This window comes from Falco punctatus (genome assembly GCF_963210335.1).
Source record: "Falco punctatus genome assembly, chromosome: 9".
NCBI classification, from domain to species: Eukaryota; Metazoa; Chordata; class Aves; order Falconiformes; family Falconidae; genus Falco; species Falco punctatus.
The window spans coordinates 33,092,563-33,114,380 of NC_137589.1; the positions used below are offsets into that span (position 1 = coordinate 33,092,563).

The window sequence follows — 21,818 nt, forward strand, 5'->3', positions numbered from 1 at the left end:
AGTTACAAGCTTTTCTACAGAAAAGAAAATGTACCCCCCTTCCTGCTACTAGTGAAGTTTAGGAATTGGGCAACATTACTTCATCTTGCAGGAAGTGTGAAGTGCTCCTGATTCGCTTTTGCCGTGCAGCAGATTGTATACTTAGTGCTTTCCTGATCATTTGCTGTTCCCCCCCCCCCATACACTTACACTTTGTCAAATATATCCAGCAGATTTTAAACACTTTATTTAATAAAAGTTAAACATACAAAACTGAAATTAACACACTTTGTATTCATAAAAATCACCTTCTCCCATTATAGGGAGAACTTTTTTCTATGTATGGATTCTAAACTACCAGTTGTAGAGTTTAGCTTGAGTTGTGACTCAGGTAACTGATGGACATTTCCACCAATCAGTGCATCAACAATTGCTGACGTGACCTGATCTAGTTAACAAATTACAAAATGAGCTACATTAACATAATATACAGGGAAATAATGGTCAGGGTTAATGGACAAGAAACACCCTTTAATTATTTAAGGAGGGAAATAGCTGATGTACTCTTGTCCATTAACTCAGCCCTAGATTTTACAAAAATAATATCTACATTGTATACAGGGCTACCCATTAACTTTTTTAAACACGTTACGGGTTCAGAGATGGCACCACTACCGTAAGTGAGAGACAAGTAACAGAGGAAAGCAAATCACATAAAATACAAGAAAAGCGAGAGCTTTTACACATGGTTTCCTGAATAAAATTGAAGGGGTTCAGCAGCACTGTAATACAGCTGAAGATACAATGAACACTGGAGCCAGTCAATTACTTAAGGACAAAGACTTCAGACTAACCTTTACTCACTCACAACTAAGTGGGATCTAGGCATTTGTATCTGCTGTGCTGCAGTTCTACTTGACAAGATGGAAGAGGCCCAGACACCAGCTGTTACTGCATATTCCAGGTCTGTGACCGTACCAAACCTACAAGATCTACAAGTGGGGAAACGATGGCTCCTTTCCAAAGCACAACCATTTATGTTCTCCAACTCTCTGATCCTTTGGGAGGGGTGGATATTCTTAAGTACAGTTCTCTACTTTGGAACTGGGAGTCTAGATACCTTGTCCTATGACTGGTTACATTTCAATAACCTTTCAATAACTTCCTATTTAAACTTTATTTAAAAAAAACAACAAAAACTCCAAAACCAGGATCTCCTCTGCTTAACTTCTAGCACAGGAAATTCAGACAGGAATTCAAGTCAGATTTATTGTTCCTAGCACATGAATCATTAGTAATAAAGATCCTATTGGCCCTGTTCTGCTCTCATTTACAGCTGTACAAATCTATCTTCAGTGGGTTTGTAAGGGAGTCATTGCAACTTCCTTAGCAATTCCATGTGACATATGAGCTACGATGGCATCTAGCTCTCTCTCCCAGAGCTGCAGCAGCTCTGTAATGCTGAGCTTGTCACCAAGACAGCAGGCAGCACTGTGACTACAGAAACGAGGGAGGCTGTTATGGTGCCAGTTTTATACCACCACTTTTCTTAAGGAAAAAACAAAACAAAAAAAAACCTTCACTGCTAATATGAATGGAAGGTCAAAGCTGCAGATAACTGCTGCTTTCAGAGTAACAGGCAACAGCAGTTCATGAAAGCATTTACCTGCAGAATGTATTTTAATGCAACTACAAAAAGTTTAACGATGGGGGGGTCAAATCAGTAGCTGGAGATTTAAGGCTTGTATCAGCTGAAGCCAAAGTGATGGTGACAAAATGGACTACTCACTATGTGCCAACAAATAATTTACTTTTAGAAAAATATAATGATAAAAAGATAAGTGTAAAGCCCTGCAGAGATGAAGTTCCACCTTTTTCCCCCGTTACTGAGGCATCAAATGCCTGACATTATATTTAGAGGTATCTTGATACTGTGTCATAGGTTTGTCTGCAATTCCGCATGTTCCAACTCCAACCTTGCCAGTTACACTCTCAGGGGAAGCAAAAATACTCCTTTTTACCTGCAAATGAAACAGAAAACACCATTCTGAGTAACTACTAACTGGCTCTTAAAAAAACAAGCAATCATTATCATTTGAAGGGCTTCAATAGTCTCAGCTTCTTACTCTATAGATGGGCACACTTTCTAAAGGCTAGCCCATCCGTGGCATGTTATCAGCAAGTGAGACAACAGAGCTGGGAACTTCCTGGCATCTAAGTACTGCATGTCATCATGGTACTCAGGTCCTTGGGTCAGGCCAATAATGAATAAAATCAACTTCTTTCATAAGATGGTCTCTAATAATTGTTCATAAGGAAGACTGAAGTTTTACCACTATGTCTGGCAGCTCTTGGTCAAGCCACGATAAAAATGAAATAAGGCTTTAAAATGTCCTTGCTACCCTTCTGCATTATGCTTACTATTCCAGGACAATTACTTGGCACCCTGTCTGCCAGGTCACAAACACAAGTCAGGCTTGGAGGTTTAGACAGACCCTCAGGTTCTAAGCTCCAACAAACACCACCTGGCAGCTGACAGTGAGCCCAGCTCTCCAAGCTAAGTGCAAGCTCAGTCTCTTAAAAGAGCACTCCTCCAAAGTCACCCAGTACAAAACCAGGCCTTTTAAGTTTACAAAATACCAAACTGCACACTTCAGAAGCCCAAGGATGAATTCCCTTTAAAAACCACTTCCTCCTCTCTCCCGAAGTACTGCATAGAAGTCTACACCCTGTTATTCACATACTGACAAAACCAAACCAACCTGGCCTTTTTTGTTTTTAGAATAGGCTCTGTTGTTAAACTGTTGCCACTTGACTTTCTGGTCCTCTCGTTCCTGTTCAAGTTCTTTAATTCTCTGAGCTTTTTTCAAAGCTTTCTTCTTTTTATACTCTCGTTGCTGGGCTATCATCTCTTTTCTGGAGAGAAGGAAAAGAGACATTTTACACTTGTGCCTTTTCCTGTAGGAAACTAAATCCCCTGTAAGACAGACATGCACAGAAGTTTTCCAAAAGTAAATGACAGAAAACAAAGCTTGTAAATATTCTCCACTTCTAGAAAAAAAAAAAAAGAGCAAACTAGTCTTTCCATGCATAAGCACTATCTTGCTTATTTATATATTTGAACATAAGGACAACCACCACTGCTACCCGATTAAGACCATGCCAAATGCAACAACCCATGGGACTACGTGCAATTCCCTTCTGAAACTGAAAGTGTACCTATCAGCACTTCTACACTGCAGAAACATCTAGGGTTTAGAAAATTTAAAATTGCCCATTAGAGTGAAAAGCTCAAACTTTTCTGGAGGTCTGCAGGGCTCTCATGCTACCAAGCATTGGATAGGGATGGAAGGAAAAGAACAAAGATAAGTTACTTCAGTAAAGATAAGGAAGGTTCAAGCAGTCGACCCATGCCACAATGCTCCATCCCTCACAACGATCTCTTAAGAAAGGAATCCTTGCCTATAATAAACTCCAAAACTGTACCACCTTCTCCCCACCCCCCATTAAAATGTTTTCAGTCTATAAAAATACCCTGCTGTATTAGACACAGCAGGATACTGAGTAAAGCACATCTCCCCTGCGATGGGGTCAACACAGCTATCCTAACACAGGGATGGGGCAGAAGCAGAAGTCTTTCTTCTTACACCAGATCACAGATCCTCCACTAGATCTGCCCTGAAACCTGTAGGCTCTCTGCTGTCAACGAAAAAGTACTAACTTTTTTTAATCTACCTCTTACATACCTGATATCTTGAAATGGCATCACCTGAGTAAACCCAAAGCCTATGATGTTATCTTGCCAGGATACATAACACACATGATACCAGCCACAATGATCTACCAAAAGTTACATGCTAGACTGATTTAAGATCCTTTTTCAAGCAAATATTTGAACGTGTTAAAGAGATGTAAAATCTCAAAAAAAGATGTTCTATTGCATTAACCTATTTTTATACCTGGGAGAGGAAAAAACCACCCCCCAAAGCGTTCAGACTTCTGCCTGTGTATTACTTACTTGGACATGGGTTTGTTGCCACTGTCCTCTTTTGCTTTTCTTCCCTCTTCCACAGGCTTGAGGTTGAACAGAGGCGTAACTTCAGCATTGCCATATCCAGCAAATGTGACCGCAGCTGTTCCATTCTCCTCATCTATTTCTTCAATCTCAGCTTCATAACACCTGTAAAGATATCATGGCTGTAAGCATGTGAGTAAAGCTTTAATACTCAGCCCTTCAACACCTAAACTGTCAGCCAGCTAATGGCATTAAGTAAAATATTTTCAAATACTGGCCTTCAGGGACAATACACAAATCAAACCAAAAGATCATTTTCTTAAGGTCAAAAGGGACACAAGTACAAAGTCTGGAATCTGCTGTATTTGACCTCTAGCATCAAGAAGCAATAGCGTCACAATTACCAAGACTAATGATTAACGCTGGGGCAAATCTAATCAGCTATCCTCACTTGGTTCTAGTTCTGTCAGGTCATGAGACTTTAAAAAAAAACACCCACACCAACAAAATACTGCATTCACTGAGGAGTTTCAGAAAATGTCACCTCACAAGAGCAAAGCTTTAGTTCCATTTTTCTCCATATGAAAAAGAATTAAGAAAACCCAAAGCTTTCAAAGTATTTTCTCTTCAACACTTGCAAAATTAAAAGCTTTCTTAGTAATTTAAAATAACAGTTCTGGAATTTTAGCAGAAATTTTGGTCAAACTGACCTCATAATGGGAAAGAGTTAAGAGACAAGAGTCTAAATTTGGAGCAAAAGGATACATCTAAAGCAAACAGAGGAATAAGATGAGATGTTTCATAGACAACGCTTCAGTTAACACTAAATCAATTTCTTGTGCAATTTCAGTGGGCTAACATCATCTTGAGTTGAGCTAGATGAAAATACGTGGAAACCCAAACTGCATGAGGTAAAAAGTATTAATCTCTGGCTAGCTCTTCATGTGACACTGGGCAGTTAAGGAATGTTGCAAAAGAAGCAGGGGCGTAAAAAAAAAAAAAAAAAACGCAATACAATTAAGTCCAATAAGATCCACTTCAGTGGACATTCTTCCCCAAGCCCTGATCTCTAACCCAGTGATCAGAGCAAGAAGGACCCAGCGGTGACCTAAGACAGTAAGATTCAATTTTTCTTACACAAAAGCATTTTAGTCATTAATAATCTGTGACAGAGAAACTGCTCACTTTTAGGTTTGTTTTCTACCCAAGACATCAACAGCTATACCTGTATCTCTCTATGTGGTTACTATATTGTTAATAGAACCACATTTGCTGAACAACAGAGCTTGTCTCAAAGTGGCAATGATTGGCATATTAGTCCTGTGTAAATAGTAATTTTTAAAAAGCTGCAACAGTTATATGTTTTGCAGTATGGAAAGTAATTTTAGAATGTTTATTTCAAGTATTATGAAATCAGAATGAACTGCTTGGGTTCCCAGAGCTTCCCAGGCTAATGTATCAGGGTCCAATCCAAAAGGTTGATTTGTTCTATCATTACATTACATGGCTAGTTATTTCATAGCCAAACCCAGCATTTCCAGTTAAAACTGATTTCCGGTTAGAGGCACAAATGGAGATACAGCAAGGATTCTTCTTAATAGTAATCAATTACATATGTATGAATGCAATGACAAATTATGAATTACACATCCTGAAACCTTTACAAAAAGACCGCCCTGACAGATCAGTTCATGAAAGTCTGCCATTTTTTACAATAGCAAATAGTAATTTACCAAAGCTACCCTACTTTTATAAAGTTAGTGAAAAGTAAGGCATTTCTAAAAAATTACTCCACATCTTTTTGCTTTTTATCTAAAATACTGATCTTTAATACAGACAGTACAAGAATACCTAATATCAGATTTATTTCCTAATTTATTTTTTGTTTTAGACACTCTAGTGGCAGTTCAAACTGAATGAAAGTCTCTTACCATTGAACTATTTCATGTAACTGTTAGAGAAGTTTTCTACACTTACTGTCCATCCTCACTCCATATTGCCATACACCTATCCCCAACCTTCCAGGAGTGACTGGGCAGAGCAGAAGCAGAACTGTCAGAACTTGCAAGAGTTTCCGAAGGTTGCGTTGAAAGGAGATCTTTGGTTAATTCTATGACTTCCTATAAAAAGACAAAAAACCCACAAAGAACAATTATTCAAACTCTGTTACCATGCATATTTTTACCCCAAGCTCACTAGTTTCATTATTTTTTTTTAAGTTATCAAGTTACTATATTAAATTCATAGCTGATATAGAGTGGACTAAGTTTGGTTTTTTAATCATTTAACTAAACTTACTCATTGCCAACGTAGATAAAAAGATGTACGGTCCTCACTGTATCGCAGTATTGATTCCCCCCTCAAATTTTCAAAATGCAGCCTATTCTTATTATAGCATTTTTTCCTAGATTAATTGTTTATCTATAGACACAAAGGCACAGCTAGACCGTCTCAATAAAAAACAAAGGAAAAATCAACGGTGTGACTACACATGGCTACATGTGATGTTGGCTGTTGACCGCAAACCACACATGTGGCAGCAGAGCAAGTATTCAGCAGGACAGTGCTCTGAAGGCAAAATGTGAAAGAACACAACACTTCTCTGCGTAGCTGGCTGTTCCTTCTATTCTTTCCCCTTTGGGAATGGCTGGCTATATTATATATAGTAATCTTTCAAACACACAACTACAAGTATAACTGCAGCATTTCTAAGTGATAAAACATTTTTTCAGTTTACTCAAAAGCATGTGGATTGGCTGAACGGAAGCACCCAGAGCCAGGGTGGAAAGTACCTTCCAAGACTGCCACTTTGTACAGCCCTCTCATTTACAGAGAGCATTCAGGTGCATGCTAAAGAAATTGATTTCCTTAAGTCATTTTGATGTAAGCATTTGTTTTTCTCTACATTCCCTGACCTTAACATTTCAGGTCAGGCCTTCCCTTGCTAGTCCTACAAGACAAGTAACAAAGTAACAAATTTTTCCATTTCCTTTAAGTATTACCCATTCACAGACAGAAGCATGCAAAAGCCCCTCCCCAACATCCTGTCAATGTTATATTCTTATTCTGTACAATCAAGACCACTGGTTTTCACTAGTGTTAAAAGTCAAAGGAGCCAGCACCTAAAAGGCCATTTAAAATTTCTGTATAAGGCAAAGCAACTCTGCAATCCTTGAAGAAAAATTCTTCAGTTCTTTGAGTATCTCAGCATGAACCATTGTCACTCTACTAAGTAACAGTGAATATTTATATTAGGGGAGGGTTACAGACAAACAATGTTCAGCTAAGGCTCGGTGGAGCCTGAACTTTCCTCCCAGCTTCACATCCTAGTTCAGCTATGGGTGTATAAAACGACTAGCTTCAGAAAACAGTAAAGCAGTAAAAAAAAAAAAGCTTTACAGTAAAGCAGCTGTTCTTCATTCCTCAAGAACCTAAAGGATCATAAGCAGTTCAAGAAGTTAATACAATATAAACTTGCATGCATTTTTATCTGATAAACTATACAACTGGCATGAATGGCCTAACAGTTTGTTTCTGTTGCAGCTCTTAATTTCCAACACTTTCCTAACAAAGTTCTGCTCTTTGTTAACTAGCAGCTCCTCTAAAACAAGTGCAACAGTAAGCGCAATCACTAGCAACTGTAAGCACAGAAACATGCCTACAGTTACTTCTACCAATTTCCATAACACTACAGCTAAACCAGAACAGATTTTAGTTATCAAGTTACCTAATTTGAGAGCTCTGCGCAGAACACAGAGCATTAGCCTGATTTTTCCTCCCAGATGGAAAATCCCACACTATTCCTCAACACATAGATAGCTGTATTCCACAAATCCAAGAGGCATTGTGGTTTGAAACATGTATCTTATCTCAGCAGGTCAAATACATCACACCAGGCACAAGCTACCTTAAAGTGAGCGTTTCAGTTATGCAGACTACTAGTTATATGAAACTATTGACTTATTCTTGCCAAATTCACAGATGTCTTATTGTAGAACTCAAATGTGAACAAATTCAGACAAGTCTACCAAGGATTCTTTGAATTTGATGAAGTCACTTACACACCAGGCTACACAATAGCAAACTTTTGGTAAAAATCTTCATCTGATATCCATCTATCATAGTGCTAAGCACACAAGATAGAAACATTTTTATTACAACCCACGAGATAGTTCTAAAGTCTTTAACAGAATAGCTCGTTCAAAGAAAATTTCTGAGCACAACTTAGACTACCACAGCAGCTCAGTACAGCCAAATGGGTTCAACAATATGGCTCGCTGCCACATCCCCGTGACACGAAGGTGTGACCTGCAGAGAATACTAGTTAGAGTTTGCCAAGATTTTTCCTGACCAGCTGGTCTTTACAAAGCCAGACAGAGCTCTACACTCCAAAACACAATGCCCACAGTTATTATCTCCAATTACAAAAGATGACAGCTGCCATCAATTCTTGATACAAAAGGTAAGTTTGGTTCTTGGGTGCACAGACACTGTCCTAGAAGTGCTTCAGTGAAACAAAAAGTGAAAAGCTAAGTACTTAAAAAAATTTCTTCTAATATTTATTTTAATCTTATTACTCAAGAATAAGCCAAGTGTATGAAATGCACTAGTGCATCACTATTTAAGACAGAAAAAAAAAAATGTTTCAATGACACAGTAACAATCTTTTTGAATAGACAAAAAGCTGCTGAGTTGGGACACTGAAGCATCAAACCCATTTTTACAATAGTTTGGTTGGCATATATTAAGTCTGCAAAACATTATGTCATTTTCAAGGTGGAACATATGGATAGCAAACCTTTTGGGGACGAAAGTGTAAAGATCTTCCCCATTCTGTGCAGAAAGCTTTTATTAAAAAGTTTGCAAGTTGTCCTTTCACATCAATGATCTCTGCATATCAAAGCCGAGGTCGTGTTGGTATCGGAAATATCATCCCATATGGGTTTTGCTGTGCATTTTAAAAATATAAAAATATACACATGCTTTTAACAGTGTACAACAAAGGACATTAAGATGATCTATAAAGTGCCTTGTGGGCACAAAGCCGTTGTAATTTAAAAAGAATTCTAAAGATCACCGATTTGAGGCACTACTCATTTTGGTTGAAGCATCATTTTTATTGCTGTTACTTCCACAGATTAGTGGTTACTGAATCTTGTACCGGGTAGTTTTACATATTTTTAGACCTGATGGCTAAAGCAATCCACAACAGAAATGAAGCAGCATCTTGCACTCTCATGACAAATTTTAACAGTACTGCTAGGTTTTTTTATATGCCAATGTGTCTTCATATGCACAAGAATCTAAAAGACCACTTATTGACTTAAAATTAGGCTGGTGGCCTTCCTGTCACTGAACAAGACGCTAAGACCCAGACAAGTTTCTTAGCTCTTAAGAACGTGATATGCTCTCAGATGTTTGAAAAACTACAGGTGGCAAACAAAGAACACTACTCTTTTCCTTTCTCATATAAAAACCTTAACACAATCAAGGCTTAGATACACATGGAATACAAACTATAGTCTGAAGCTTTTATCATTGCAAATGCATGTCATGAATAAACAGATTCTGGATCAAATGATTTGACATCTGAAAAATAAGGAGAAAGGCACCATGTTAAGCCCAACCATCAGGCTTCAGCATAATAAAAGCAGCAAAAAATGATGACTTTCTGATAAATGCTTAAAAAGAAAATAAAAGAGAGACAGTAAAGACAGCACTGGCATATCTTTCATCACTCTAAAAATCTAAATAAATCTAAAGTTGAAGAGTTTGCTATATAAATTAATACATCTTTTATACTAATCTACAAGACAGGTTTAAAACAGGCCACGCTGGGTTTTTTTCAAACCAACCCTACCATAATTGTATCAAAAGTATGCAAAAAGGAAGTAACAAACCCACTAAGTATATACTTTTGCTGCAACGCAAATATTTGGGAAATATTAAATACTTCCTAACAACCCTAAAGTTTCAGCTACTCATACCCTCAAGTTCTCTCTCACCTGTAAGTCTTTCTTCAGTTTTAGTAAATCTTCATTCTCTGCATTCCCAGATAAGGCAGCCTCAACTTGCTGAAGCTGAGCTTTGTAGCTAGCTAACTGCTTAGCGAGGTCTTCTGACATCTGCAAGAAACAAACACACACAAAATGCATCAAAAATAAGCTCGCTGCTTTCTAATGACCTCTCGCGGTGCAAGTAAAGTGAAACCGATAAACAGCAAGACAAGCTATTACCAAAATATTAAAAACACAACTCGCTAAACTTCAGTAACGGGCTGTTCGGCCACAGAGAGCCACTTACCTCGATTTCTGCACCGTTCGTCTACTCCCAAGCTACTTCTACAAGCGAAAGCTGGAACACGTGTCTGCCTGCGCGCACAGGGAGAACGCACCGCAGGTAACCCGCGGGGTCTCCAGCCAGCCCCGAGATTACCTGCACCCCGCAAAGCGTCCGCGCACCGCGGCCTGCCCCCGCCGCCCGCCCCAGCCGTTCGCGCTTACGGCAGAGAAACCCTCGGCGGCACTGGGCACCGGCCCCTCCCGGGATGACGCCAAGAGCCACCCGGCCGGCACGGAGCGGCCCAGGGCCCACCCGCCCCTCGGGAGAGGGCTCGGGGCGCGGCTGGGAGCCAGGCCCCGGGCGAGGGCCCGCGCCGGCGGCCAGGCCCAGGCTCAGGCCTCAGCCTCGGCCTAGGCCAGGGCTGCCTCCGAGCGGAGCGGAGCGGGCCGGGCCGGGCCGTGGAGCGCGGGCGCGGCGAGCAACCGCCGGTTCTCACCTCGGCGGGCGTGCGGGGCCCGGGCCGGGGGCGAGCGGGGGGGCGGGGGGGCGGGGGGGGGACGCGCCTCCGCTCTGGGTCCCGTCGGGCCGCGGCCGCTTCCGTCTCCTTCGCCGCAGCCGAGGGGAGGGGCGGGGCCGGCGCTCGCGAGAGCGCCCCGCCGGTCACGTGCTGCCGGCGCGCGGCGCTGGTCGGCCCCAGCAACGCGCCCGCCGCCTCGCGTCACGTGCCGGGGGGAGCGGCCACCGTCGGGGGTGGGCGCGCGGGCCGGGGCAGGGGCCTGGGGGTGAGCCTGGGCCTGGGCCTGAGCTCGGGGCTGGGCCTGGGCCTGGGCCTGGGCCTGGGCCTGCGCGGCCCGCCGGTCGCCGGGCCTCGGACCCGACGGTTCCCACCTCCCGCTGCGAGCCCCGTGAGAGGAGAGCGCTGCGGCGCCGCCTCAGGTCGGCGGCCCGGGGTTCCCTGCAGCGAGACCCGGGGAGGCTGGCCCGGCCCGGCCTGGCCCGCGACTGCCCCGACAGGGTGGGCAGCGGCAGAGGCTGCTGCCGGTGTGGAGGTCTCCCTCCCCGGGGCAGGGCGCCCCGCGCTGTGCCCAGCGCTGCCATGTCCCGTCCCTGGTGCCTGGACGCTGGGTGCCGCGGGGGGACCGCGGCTGCGGGCGCCCGGTAGGTGCACTCGCTCCTGTCTCCTGTTCTGGGCGACACCAGACATCTTCTGGAACTGAACCAGGCAAGGCTCGCTGCTAGCCGGGGTGAAAGAGAGCAAGCTGTGATACTTGGGCCTACAGCAGGAGAGGAAAGAGGGTCGGAAAGCTCAGTGGCTTTTTCAAGCCTGTCACAAGAAGAAAAAAACACTTCCTGGTGGAACTCCAGTAATAAATTTGGCCTGGAGCCTTGCGAGCCAGGCAAATTAAGCAGGCACCCAAAATATTCCTTAAGGTTTGCAGGAGGATTGGTGTCTGCCGCAGACATCCTGTCCCTCAGCGTTAGCACGCAGCGCCTCACAGGAGGGTGGCCTTGCTCTGAGACTTTGGGTTTGTTGATGTATTAAGGGGGCAATAATACATCTGCCCTGTTCTGGGACACCTGGTTTGTCCCCTCAGATGATATGCTGACTGAAGATAAAACACGTTTCTGTTTCTTGGTGTATGAGCTGATAATTCAAATACAGAAATTAGTGGATGCTGTTCACACACTGGTTGATGAGACCAAGTGTAACAATGGAGATAATAACAGTAACATATTTTTATTATTTTTATTAATAATCTAGAAATAGATACAGAAAACATTTTCTGATAATGCTTTCTGGACAGCTCAGTGACTGTTGAAAAGATGCACAAATTTAGTAATACAGAGCAATCCTAATGATTTTGTGAACACACCTGTGAGTTAAATGCACATTAGTACAACCAACTTTAGCTTTGCATCTCAGAACAAGAAATGTAGGCCATATCTGCAGGACTGAAGTGACAGAGAAGGACTGAGGAGGCATGCAGTGTCTAGCTATCTCCAAAAGCAACAACAGCAAAAAGGAGAGTATTTCAGGGGTTGCGTCAGTAGGAGCAAGCACAAGGAGATATTTTACTTCTATAAAAGTCTGCTTGAAGGATTGTGTGGGTTAAAGCAGGCAGAAAGAAGGTCATGATCTGAGGAGGACCTTAGAACTGAGGCAGCTGGAACCCAATAGATGAATCAATTGGGACAGGGCCAGGTGACGGTTTCGCAGAATTGACTTCTAAAGAAACTTCTAAATACTTCGGACATTGACTAATGATTTGGTACGTGTATATAAGCTGTGCTGCGTCACTTTGTTCTCTGCCACTCACTGAGGTGGTGGCCCAGCTCTGCGTTGTGATTAAACAAGCATAGTGGTACCCACATTTGTGTGAATTTCTCCTTTACAATCATACGTGATACACAGAATTATAGTGTAGTTTATTGCCAAATGAAGACATGTAAATTTAAGACATTACTTGGGCACAAATGCTGTAGAATTTGTTTCCCTAACTCAGTAACAGCAAGAACAGGCAACTCGGTGAGCTTTTACCTAAGCCAAACTGTTGCCATTAGCATTGAGGCTTTCAGCTGTGATTCCTAGTGGGAAGCAGTCTGGTCCACGTGACTGTACTTGGGGAACAACTAGGGAAAACTGGTGTAACTGGAGACTTTCTCGCTGCGCTGGTGCTGCGGGGCAGCAGTTAGTGTAGCAGGAGCGGTGACCCTCTGTGGTGAATGGCACAGCTTGTTGGGCAGGGTTTCCGGTAATGAGTACAGCCGGGCATGCCTCGGGGCTTGTGAAGGGGCTGCCTGTCGGTAAGGCGGTTGGAAGAGACGCTGGCTCATCCTGCAGCCGTGCTTGCCTTGTCCAGGAGGTGGTGGTGGTGCTGCACAAGATGTCTGTATCAGTAGCCACGTTTTAACTAGCAACGCAGGAAACTTACCTTGTGGTAGATCCACAACTATGCCTCTTTTTTTACAGTCTGCTGCGTTATTTTTATAGCTAGAGCTAATGGGAACGTATATCTGAAGCTATTTTTGAAGATAGCTGGGACTATACAGTCTCTTGAAACATGTATGATTTATGACGAGTAAGTACACTTAAATCAGCAATATTCTGCGTTTCTTAATGTTAAATCCTGAGGCAGCTAAGGGGCAGAGATCAGAGTGCTCAGCAGCAACTGATGCCATAAAGGCGTTATTGTATCTAAATGGTTTAAATGTCCCTGTTTTTCAACTTTGGACGGATGGATTGTTGTGTTCAGCACACACACCTGGTCACTAGCAAAAATTTGGCTTCTGCAAGCAAAACAGTCTGTCCTCGTGACAGAAATTGCCATCCCAGTCTAGGCCAAATGGAGACACTGGATTTTTTGAGGCTTTTCTGGTAGGGTGCCTGCCTGGCAGGCATTGCCCTGTTGGTAGGGCAGTATGTCAGACTTGGAAGTCATTGGTGTATTCATTTGGATCAAAGATCAAACCATCAAGAAAATACTGTATTACTGCTTCAGTTTTGAGGGTTGTTTTCCTGAAGATGGTGGGGTTTTTTACTTTCAGTTGACCTGTGCCTCTAAGCAAAACCGGCTTTATATTTAAAATTAATTTACCATTTGTCATCATGTTCAGAGCTCCCAACTTCATCCATAGTTGCGATTATGTGGTATTTCCCATTATGAGGCATTTTCAGGTTGTTGCTCCTGCAAAATTTATTTCTATAGGCTGATTTTTTTTCTGCACTGGCTGTTTGGCTTTGGCTGGACTTTGGAAAGCCTCAGCAATCTGGCACATAAAATCAGGTTATAGATATAAATGCTGATTGGCCAGGCACATGATTAAAATACACAGCTGTTCTGTTGAGAGGTTCAAGTGCCTGTTTGTTTTAAAGCACAGGCACAAAACTTCTTAGGGGAGTTGTTCTTGTTTTAAGGCTTCACTGTTTGCTGTTCTGCTCCCCTGATTTTGCCCTAATTGTAATGTTTTGACATACCAGAAGTCTGCGTGGAAGTGAAGTCAGTTAGGTCAGCATGTGCACGTTTCTGAATGTAATTTAACTCTCTACAGCTCTGGTAGTCAGTATGGATTGTGGTACTAAGCAAAGAAACTGAGAGCTCAAACATGGTCTGTGCTCTGAATGATCACGGTAATTATGCCCAATGTGTGCAAAAGGCACCTTGACTAAAACTGAGGAGGAAAAGTGAACCAGAACTGGATGAGGAATAAGAGCCAGGCTGGGGCAGCACGGAGATAAGGAGAAAAGGGCAGAACTAGGAAGAATAGACTGAAAGCTTGCGTTCATTAGGACGTCATCCACTTCAGAAGGGTCTGAAGCTCTTGGATTTCCATTGCGCTGCAACTGACAGCTTGTGAGAGTTGACAAAATGCCGACTTATGTGGGAAATGACAACCTGCCAGTGTGATCATTTACTTTTATTGGCACAAGCAGCAGGTCCGTTTGATGGGTCTTAATCAGGCCTACACAACATACAGTTTGTCAGATGGTATTTTCACCTTAATGTGAGTCTTCGTTTGGGAGCAATATGCCAAGTCAAGGTGTGACTTCTTTCTCTGAGGTGTTCTGCCATCTGCGTCAGGGAGCATGTCAGTGCTGGGGGCCTGGGGACTTCAGAAGGTGGCAGCTGGAGATGCTGGTTCTTCTTCTTGGGATGCCGGGAAGTCTGTTGCTGAGACTCCTTAGGTGCAGAAGGGGTTTGAAGGGCAGGAAAGTAGAGAGGATGAGAGGAGTTTGGAAAGGAGGGAGCAAGGGCCATGGCAGAGGGCAGAGGAGCCTGGGAGCACTAGGAAAGGAGCTTAATGCAGCGAGCCAGCAGTGTGGGAGGCTGGGGAAGCAGGAACTTGAGGTTAATATGGGAACAGCGTGGGGGTATTCTGTGTCTGTGTGTGGGGAGGGATCTGGGAAGTAAGGAACAAGGAGGACTGCTGTGATGGATTGTGGGGTTGCTGTGGGGGAGAGGAGACCTAAGTCCTGCGGAAGTGAGGGTAGACAGAAGGGAGGGTATTGCATGCAAAAGGAGAGGGAAACTTGTGTCATGAGTACATTGAAGGAGGAGGGGGATCTTAGGTGCAGCTGACAGCAGTGATGCCTGTGTACGTTTCCCTTGGGACCGGGTTTCTGCCAGCCACGTGCCACACGCTGGCTGGGGTTTGTGGCAGCCAGTTAGCAGTCGCCCACAAAGAGCTGGGTGGCCGCTCTACTGTGTCCCGCAGCTGCAGCTTGGTGCTGGCCGTCAGTCTTGGTGGTCCACCCACACGGGAGCTGCACGCTCCTGGTCTAAGCACTATTCAGAACACAGGATTTACAGTAATCAAGGATGTGTAGTTAAAAATAGGCTGTTGTTTGTAGGTCCTGTATCTCTGTCTGCTGAATTTTAAGGGAAAGTGAGCTGAAAGAAGAGGAACAGAACTTTGCAAGAGGGTTACTGAACACCCCTATAAGGATCCAGATTTACTCTCCTATGTAGTAGTATCTAGACAGTGTGAGTGAGGTAGACCTGTGTATGGAATAAAAGAAAGCTCAGAGTGTGAACTTAAGAGCTAATTGCCCTGTGGGACTTGTCATTGAAAACTGACCAAAGAAGCTCTGATTCAGCTGGAGATGATTTTGCTTCCAGTGGGCATTGGTTAGATTGCTTTTAGGAACTGTCATACATTCCTAGGTTTTGAAAAATCATAGCATCTTGGCTTGGGACAGCTGCTACTCCTGATCAGTGTTCCTTAGGCCATATGAGTGGTTTTTGGGGGGTTGGTCAAAAATAGAAAGAAGCAATTTGAGACAGTGGTACTTATTTATAAAGAGGGTTCTGATTATTTTCTGCCTCTTCTGAAGTTAACAACATCAGAACTTTAATTAGTCACTCGGACACCTTTGGACCTCAGTATCTCAGTTTCTTTGCTGTCTCGGAGAACAAGGGATAATAAAGCTACCTTATGTTGTAGAAATGAATACTTTAAAAATGCCGTGACAGAGTACTGATTAATATCAAATGAAAGCCAGTAAGAAAAATAAGAATTCTTTCTTTAAAACATAATTTGAGGAGTCCATGGCAAATAGCGAGTTCTGCTGATGCAGAACCAGATTGTGAATGTCTGGCATCAGAGCAGTATCGAGGACTCTCTGACTTCATTGTGCCATGTCCTACGAACCTAGAAGTTGCCCACAGTTAACATTTTTAATGCTGAACTATGATAAGGTTATTTTTGCTAACTGCACTGTACATGAACCTTTAAAAACATTAACCATGCTATAGTAGCTGCAGAATTCACATGCATCAATATGCTTTCTTTACCAATATAAACATGTACAGTTTGCATAAAATGCAAAATATGTGCATTGCTTCCAGACTTTTCCATCCTTCATTGTACTGACAGACTTTTAGGCACATTTTCCTTAAGTGAGAGAATTTCTGGAGTATACACATAGCGGTGAGAGATGGCAACCACCCATCCTGTTGCGTGAATGAACTTGTTAAATGTTCCCTTCTACATCATGCTAGTCACTACTTGAGCAGTGAGTCTGCTTTCACGTGGTTTAGCATCCTGTTCCTGGTAATCAGAGTACTGTCTGAACCAATTCTTAGAGAAACTGAAAGTCCTTCTACAGATGTTTCCTCTGAAAATGAAACTGAAATGTCTCTTACAGTAATTGCCTTGCATGTCATTGCAGCTGTCTCCAGATGAAGTCAGTTTGGATCCTTGGCCAGCAAACGGCACTTTGCAGAGGCTACTAATAAAAGAAGAGTGTATCAGATGGGCAGTGTGAACTCTCTTTACCAATGTTTCTATTTATCTGTTACTTGAAGGAAAAAAATGTGGAGCTACTGCTTGATATTTCTTTAAATGCTAAATTGCATATAAAAAAATGTGATATCCATCTTAATGTGTTGGGGAAACCAAGATTACAGGTTGCCAAGGGTATAGTAAGATATAGGAGGTTTGGAAGTCTAATTGTATGATTCTTATTCATGCAGAGGTATCAACACCGTGTTTGGGCTCTGGGACAATTTTTACTCATTGTGTATCTGCTAAAAATCTGTGGAGGTTTTTGGTTGGGTGGGGTTTTTATTTTTTCTCTCAAGTTTTTTAGCAATTTCATCTTACTCTTCTTAAGTGGAGTGCTATCTACATCCTTCTCTTACAAAGGAGAAAAGGTATAGTTGATACATTGTGCTGTTTCATATGCTGGAGTTTTTTTGCATGAGGATTTTGATTCCCCATGCTATACTTCCTTTGTGAGAAGTTTTCAGTTCTTCAGTGTAGTTACAGATCCAAAGTCTTTCCAAAGCTTTAGAGCTGCAGGAGTGTTTGGAACTTAGCTTGATACTGTGTTGACGGAGGGTTAGGTTATGGATTCTGATTGGGTCCCCTGAAATTATGGGGATGTTTGTCCTCATCTTGGTCACCTATTCACATAATTTGGTGATAGAATAAAATATGCTGTTCAGTGGCATTCAACCCTGTGCTGTTACCAGTGGGGAGAGCTTAAAACAAAAAGCAACCGATGTAAGTGGGAGCAAGATGATATTTACTGTCAATGACCATTGTGATGGGTATTAGTTGAAATTATTGCAGTATCATTTGAATTAGGCATCTAACCCTATAAGCTCACTAATTACTGAGATGCAGCCTGCTTTCCTCTTGAGTTTTTCATTTCATGCCATGTTCGTAATATACTGAACTTTTCCAGGAGAGGTGTGGGCAAGAGCATGTGTAGACAAACCAGCTGTTCTTCCTGTGTTCGGTGGGAGGTCTTGATGTGTAGTTTTTAATTTAATATGGGAAGGCACGGTATTTTACAGCATAAGTAGGGATGGACAGCTAATTGGCTAAAGTGCAGCTGAGAGCTGAGCCTTCTGAGTTTGAAGTCTCCATGGGTTTTTATGTTTACGTTTTTTTTAAGCATCAGCCTCAAAATCTCCTTGGGATTTGCCAGTCAAGCAAATAAACGTGAAAAGCTAAATATGAATCCAAACTGCTGCAAGCAGCGCTGATCCACAGACTTTATCTAGAGCCACAAAGCAGATGTCTTAGATGTCTAACTTTTTTCCCTTTTTCTACCCTCCCTCCCACACCTAACAAAACTATTTAGCATTGAAATGTTGGAGGGTCACATACCTGAAGTGGCAGTGGGCTTGTTTAAACATCACTTTCTGGTATTAGTTTTGTAGATCCAGATATGACTAATAAGGAAGCTTCTTCATTCAGTGTTTGTGGATGACCAATTTTTACTTGTATGAGGAACAAAGCTGGTATGAGGAGGTCATGTCACCCAGGGAGCAATTCAATCCCCGGAGTGAGTCATGACACTGATATCTTAAACCACAGGGAGAAAACATAGTAGCAAAACTCAAATATAGCGTTTTTTTCTTCTGCCTTTTTTTGGAAATATTTCCAAGCAGGCTTGTTTCACTAACACTCATGGTGTTAATATTTCTAGATTTAGGGCATTCATTTGGGCTCTCCACCTCCCTTTTATTGTAATAGAATGAAGATGGTAACTGCCTGATAAATCAGAATAGCAAGCACAGGAAATACTATTTGCATTTCTACATGAGTTTTCATAGTACATTTCTGCTTTTTTCAGTCACTTTGGGGATTTGAATATACACTGCAGCAGTGGAGAAGGTAGAGGTTCTTGTGGTGTTGAATTATGGGGTTTTTCCAGAGATGATGTTTCCTTTGGAGCCAGAGAGCAGGCACAACATAGCACAATTATTATATCGAATTATCACATATCTGAAACTCATATTGGTAATGTTAGCAGGTCTAAAGGCAGTAAATGCACCCCTGGCTCTGATGTACATAGGCAGGCCCATTCTGTAGCACAGGCTTCTCCACAGCAGAGTTGCTGTGTGCGTGCAGAGTAGTTTGCTCCACACTGTTCTCCCAGGATCACTGCTGAAATTGGAAGGGCAGGATATTTGCAGTTGACAAAGCTTTTAGTGGCGTCTTCAATTAAGTCAGTAGATCTTTCCTAATTCCATTTCCCACTGCACTAAAAACTCCCTACCAGTAGATGATGATGCTTTTCAAACCATGAAACGATCTTAAAAATTTAATCTGGATAATATGTAAAACCAGTAACAGAATCAAAGTTCAATAAAATATAGACATGATTTCAGACTAATGTAAAACAAGGCCGAATTAGGCTGTGATATAATTTTAAGTCTAACCTTGAGGGAGCTGTTCTCAGGGACTGTGGTACAGAGTGGTTGAAATATTGGATCATCTACATTAATCCTTTTTTTTAGTGACACCTACTGGTTTCTAGTCCTTCTAGACTTCTTTGGAGCATCTGTATAGATCTGAGCAGGGAAACACTATTGTTTTTGAAATTCTAAATCACTGGATAAGTCTTTGTGGACTAGTCCAATCATCAATTGTATTAATATAAGTGATTTTAGTACAGAGTGTTCAGTAGATATTGATTCACTTCTCTTTTGGAGCTGGTCAAGCTTTCAGGTAGTATGCTTGCATTTACAAGATACTAAGGGATTCTGTGTCTCTAGTAAGACCAGTTAAGAACCTTCTACAGCAATTTGTTGATTGGAGAAATCGTTGAAAGTGAGGAGGAAAATTTTGTTGTAAGTAGATGTCAGTATCCTTAGCACAGAAACAGGAAGGGAGGAAGGAGAATATAGAATAATTGAAGGAAGGAAATTAGGCGTGGTTTAACCTACAGATGAGAGTTAACAGTTTGAGTTCTGCTGCAGGAAGAAAAGCAAAATTGAGTCAATGTATAGTATATACCACATGGACATGCTAAACTAAATGAAGTGGATATTCACAAGAAACACAATAGTCTTGTGGAACTGTTTGTTTTCATTAGGCAAACTGGCTTTTCTGTTTGCCTTCCAAGCTGTAAACAACGCAAGCCAGAATAGAGCACCTAAGTGCCGTCATTTACACTTCACTGTCTGCTTCACCATGATTTGCTTTTGTGGAAAAATTTATTTAATGGAGGTTGTAAGTTTGTTTAGGGGCTGTTCTATTAACAACATACCATTTAAGTGCACTTTGAATAATTTTTTCTTTACAATTTTCTGGTTTCGAATGTTTTTCGATTAAGTCTATACTTCTATCTGAGGTAACTTCAAGTGGTTCGCTTGGCTGAGGACAGGTGCCTTGGGCAGAAAGGGAGCTGCTCATTGAGAAAGCAGCATCGTTCTCACAGGTAGCATAAACATATGGGCACCAGTGGAAGGGCTCTCCATGCCTAAACAGTGCCATGTTTAAGGTGTATGTGAAAGCCGGATGTAAAGTGCCGTAAAGCTGGGTACCTTAAGGTTTCAAAGGCTAGCTGCGCACCTGAGCCATTGAGGAATCCTGTGTTTCTGGTGCCATGCTGTTGCTTGCATGGTCAGGTTTGATGATCTCCTGCTTCATGCAAGCCTCTCAAAACAGAGGCCACACAGCTAACTTATGCATGCACCCGTGTTCAGACTGCTCAAACTTGTGAGGAAAGGTAGCTGAGATCAGATGCCCGGTGGTTTTTTGGTGTTCCAACACAGGCAGTTACTGAAACCTCTCGTGGAAGAGGTTTGCTAGATCAGATCTTCCAAACAGAGGATTTTTAGGGATTACATGGAGAAGGTGACTTAAAATCTGGAGGCTTGTGGTATTATTGATAGGGATTTTATTCTGCCAGGGATTTGCAGTTTAACCCTGGGCAAAGTTACTTACCTCTTGTCCTTACTGCCCATCTGCAGGCTGGGAATACGACAGGGTAGAAGCCAACACGCACAGAAGTGCTGCCGGACAGTCAGACTTCTCCACTGGAGCATATAATGAAAGGAGGGTGCTTGGTCGCTCGTCTAAGTCATTTAGTTTACCCGTTGCTGCTTAAAATAGTATCAAGTCAGCATGACGCATGCTCTGGTCCGTTGTGGCCCACTTAACATATGTTGATGTACAAGCTGTGAGCCTCTTCCCTAAGGTGCCGGCGGGCATCGTCTGCCTTCTGTGCCGTCACAGCCTCGTGTTGTGCAGGTGGAGTGTGCGGTGACAGGGAGGAGATAACAGCGCCAGGAGCTTCTGAAGCACACAGCTTCAGGGAGTTTCAACTTACGGAAGAAATTAACGTACATCAGGTAAATCTGAAGCTGTAAATGAAACCTTGAGACACTCGTACAGCCATGACTAATCCTGCATGTGCTGTAACTCAGCTAGTGAAGCATTTATCAGAAAAAGTCCAAAAGCACTCACTTATAAACCAATAAATAAAAAAATCTTGGTTTTGCAGTCAACAGAATCATTGAATCTAGTTCCATCACCTGTTCCTTACCCCTTCAAAAATAAGCCACGCAAATGTTCATAGCTGTGCAAGAGAGGGAACATCATTTATAGTAAAAATGACCCCAAATTATTTTGTAAAAACGTGCTTTTGGTCTGCTTTGTGGATCAGGTTTATATCATTGGTAAGGTGTATATGTTGACTGAAGGTAGTTATAAGAGAGTTTTTGATCGACTTGGTAACAGAACTTAAAATGAGTACATTATTCACAGTTTCATTACCCCATAATAAAAAAACCCTGCAAAA

At 42.3% G+C, this 21,818-nt stretch overlaps 1 protein-coding gene across 2 annotated transcripts; it reads right to left on the reverse strand.

Annotated features, from left to right (window-relative positions):
- Positions 1-204: 204 nt before the first annotated feature.
- On the reverse strand, positions 205-10,921 carry SMNDC1 (survival motor neuron domain containing 1). 2 transcript variants are annotated; one of them, XM_080402548.1, is made up of 6 exons: positions 10,773-10,921; positions 10,000-10,119; positions 5,972-6,114; positions 3,998-4,159; positions 2,742-2,895; positions 205-2,000 (listed from the first exon to the last, which is right to left on the reverse strand). In XM_080402548.1, exons 2-6 carry the CDS (start codon positions 10,117-10,119, stop codon positions 1,863-1,865), a joined length of 717 nt encoding a protein of 238 aa, XP_080258674.1. In that variant the 5' UTR covers positions 10,773-10,921; the 3' UTR covers positions 205-1,862. The 2 variants fall into 2 exon arrangements, with proteins under 2 accessions (XP_080258674.1, XP_080258673.1); XM_080402547.1 differs by lacking the exon at positions 10,773-10,921 and adding an exon at positions 10,298-10,704.
- Positions 10,922-21,818: the final 10,897 nt, after the last annotated feature.

Bases quoted from the DNA above. Each gene is read 5' to 3' on its own strand.
- SMNDC1 (XM_080402548.1), bottom strand. From the start codon at position 10,119: ATGTCAGAAGACCTCGCTAAGCAGTTAGCTAGCTACAAAGCTCAGCTT. The intron at 6,115-9,999 runs GTGAGAGAGAAC...GTCTTTTTATAG, and splicing joins AACTGAAGAAAGACTTACAG to GAAGTCATAGAATTAACCAA. The intron at 4,160-5,971 runs GTAAGTGTAGAA...ATATCTTTACAG, and splicing joins ATATGGAGTGAGGATGGACA to GTGTTATGAAGCTGAGATTG.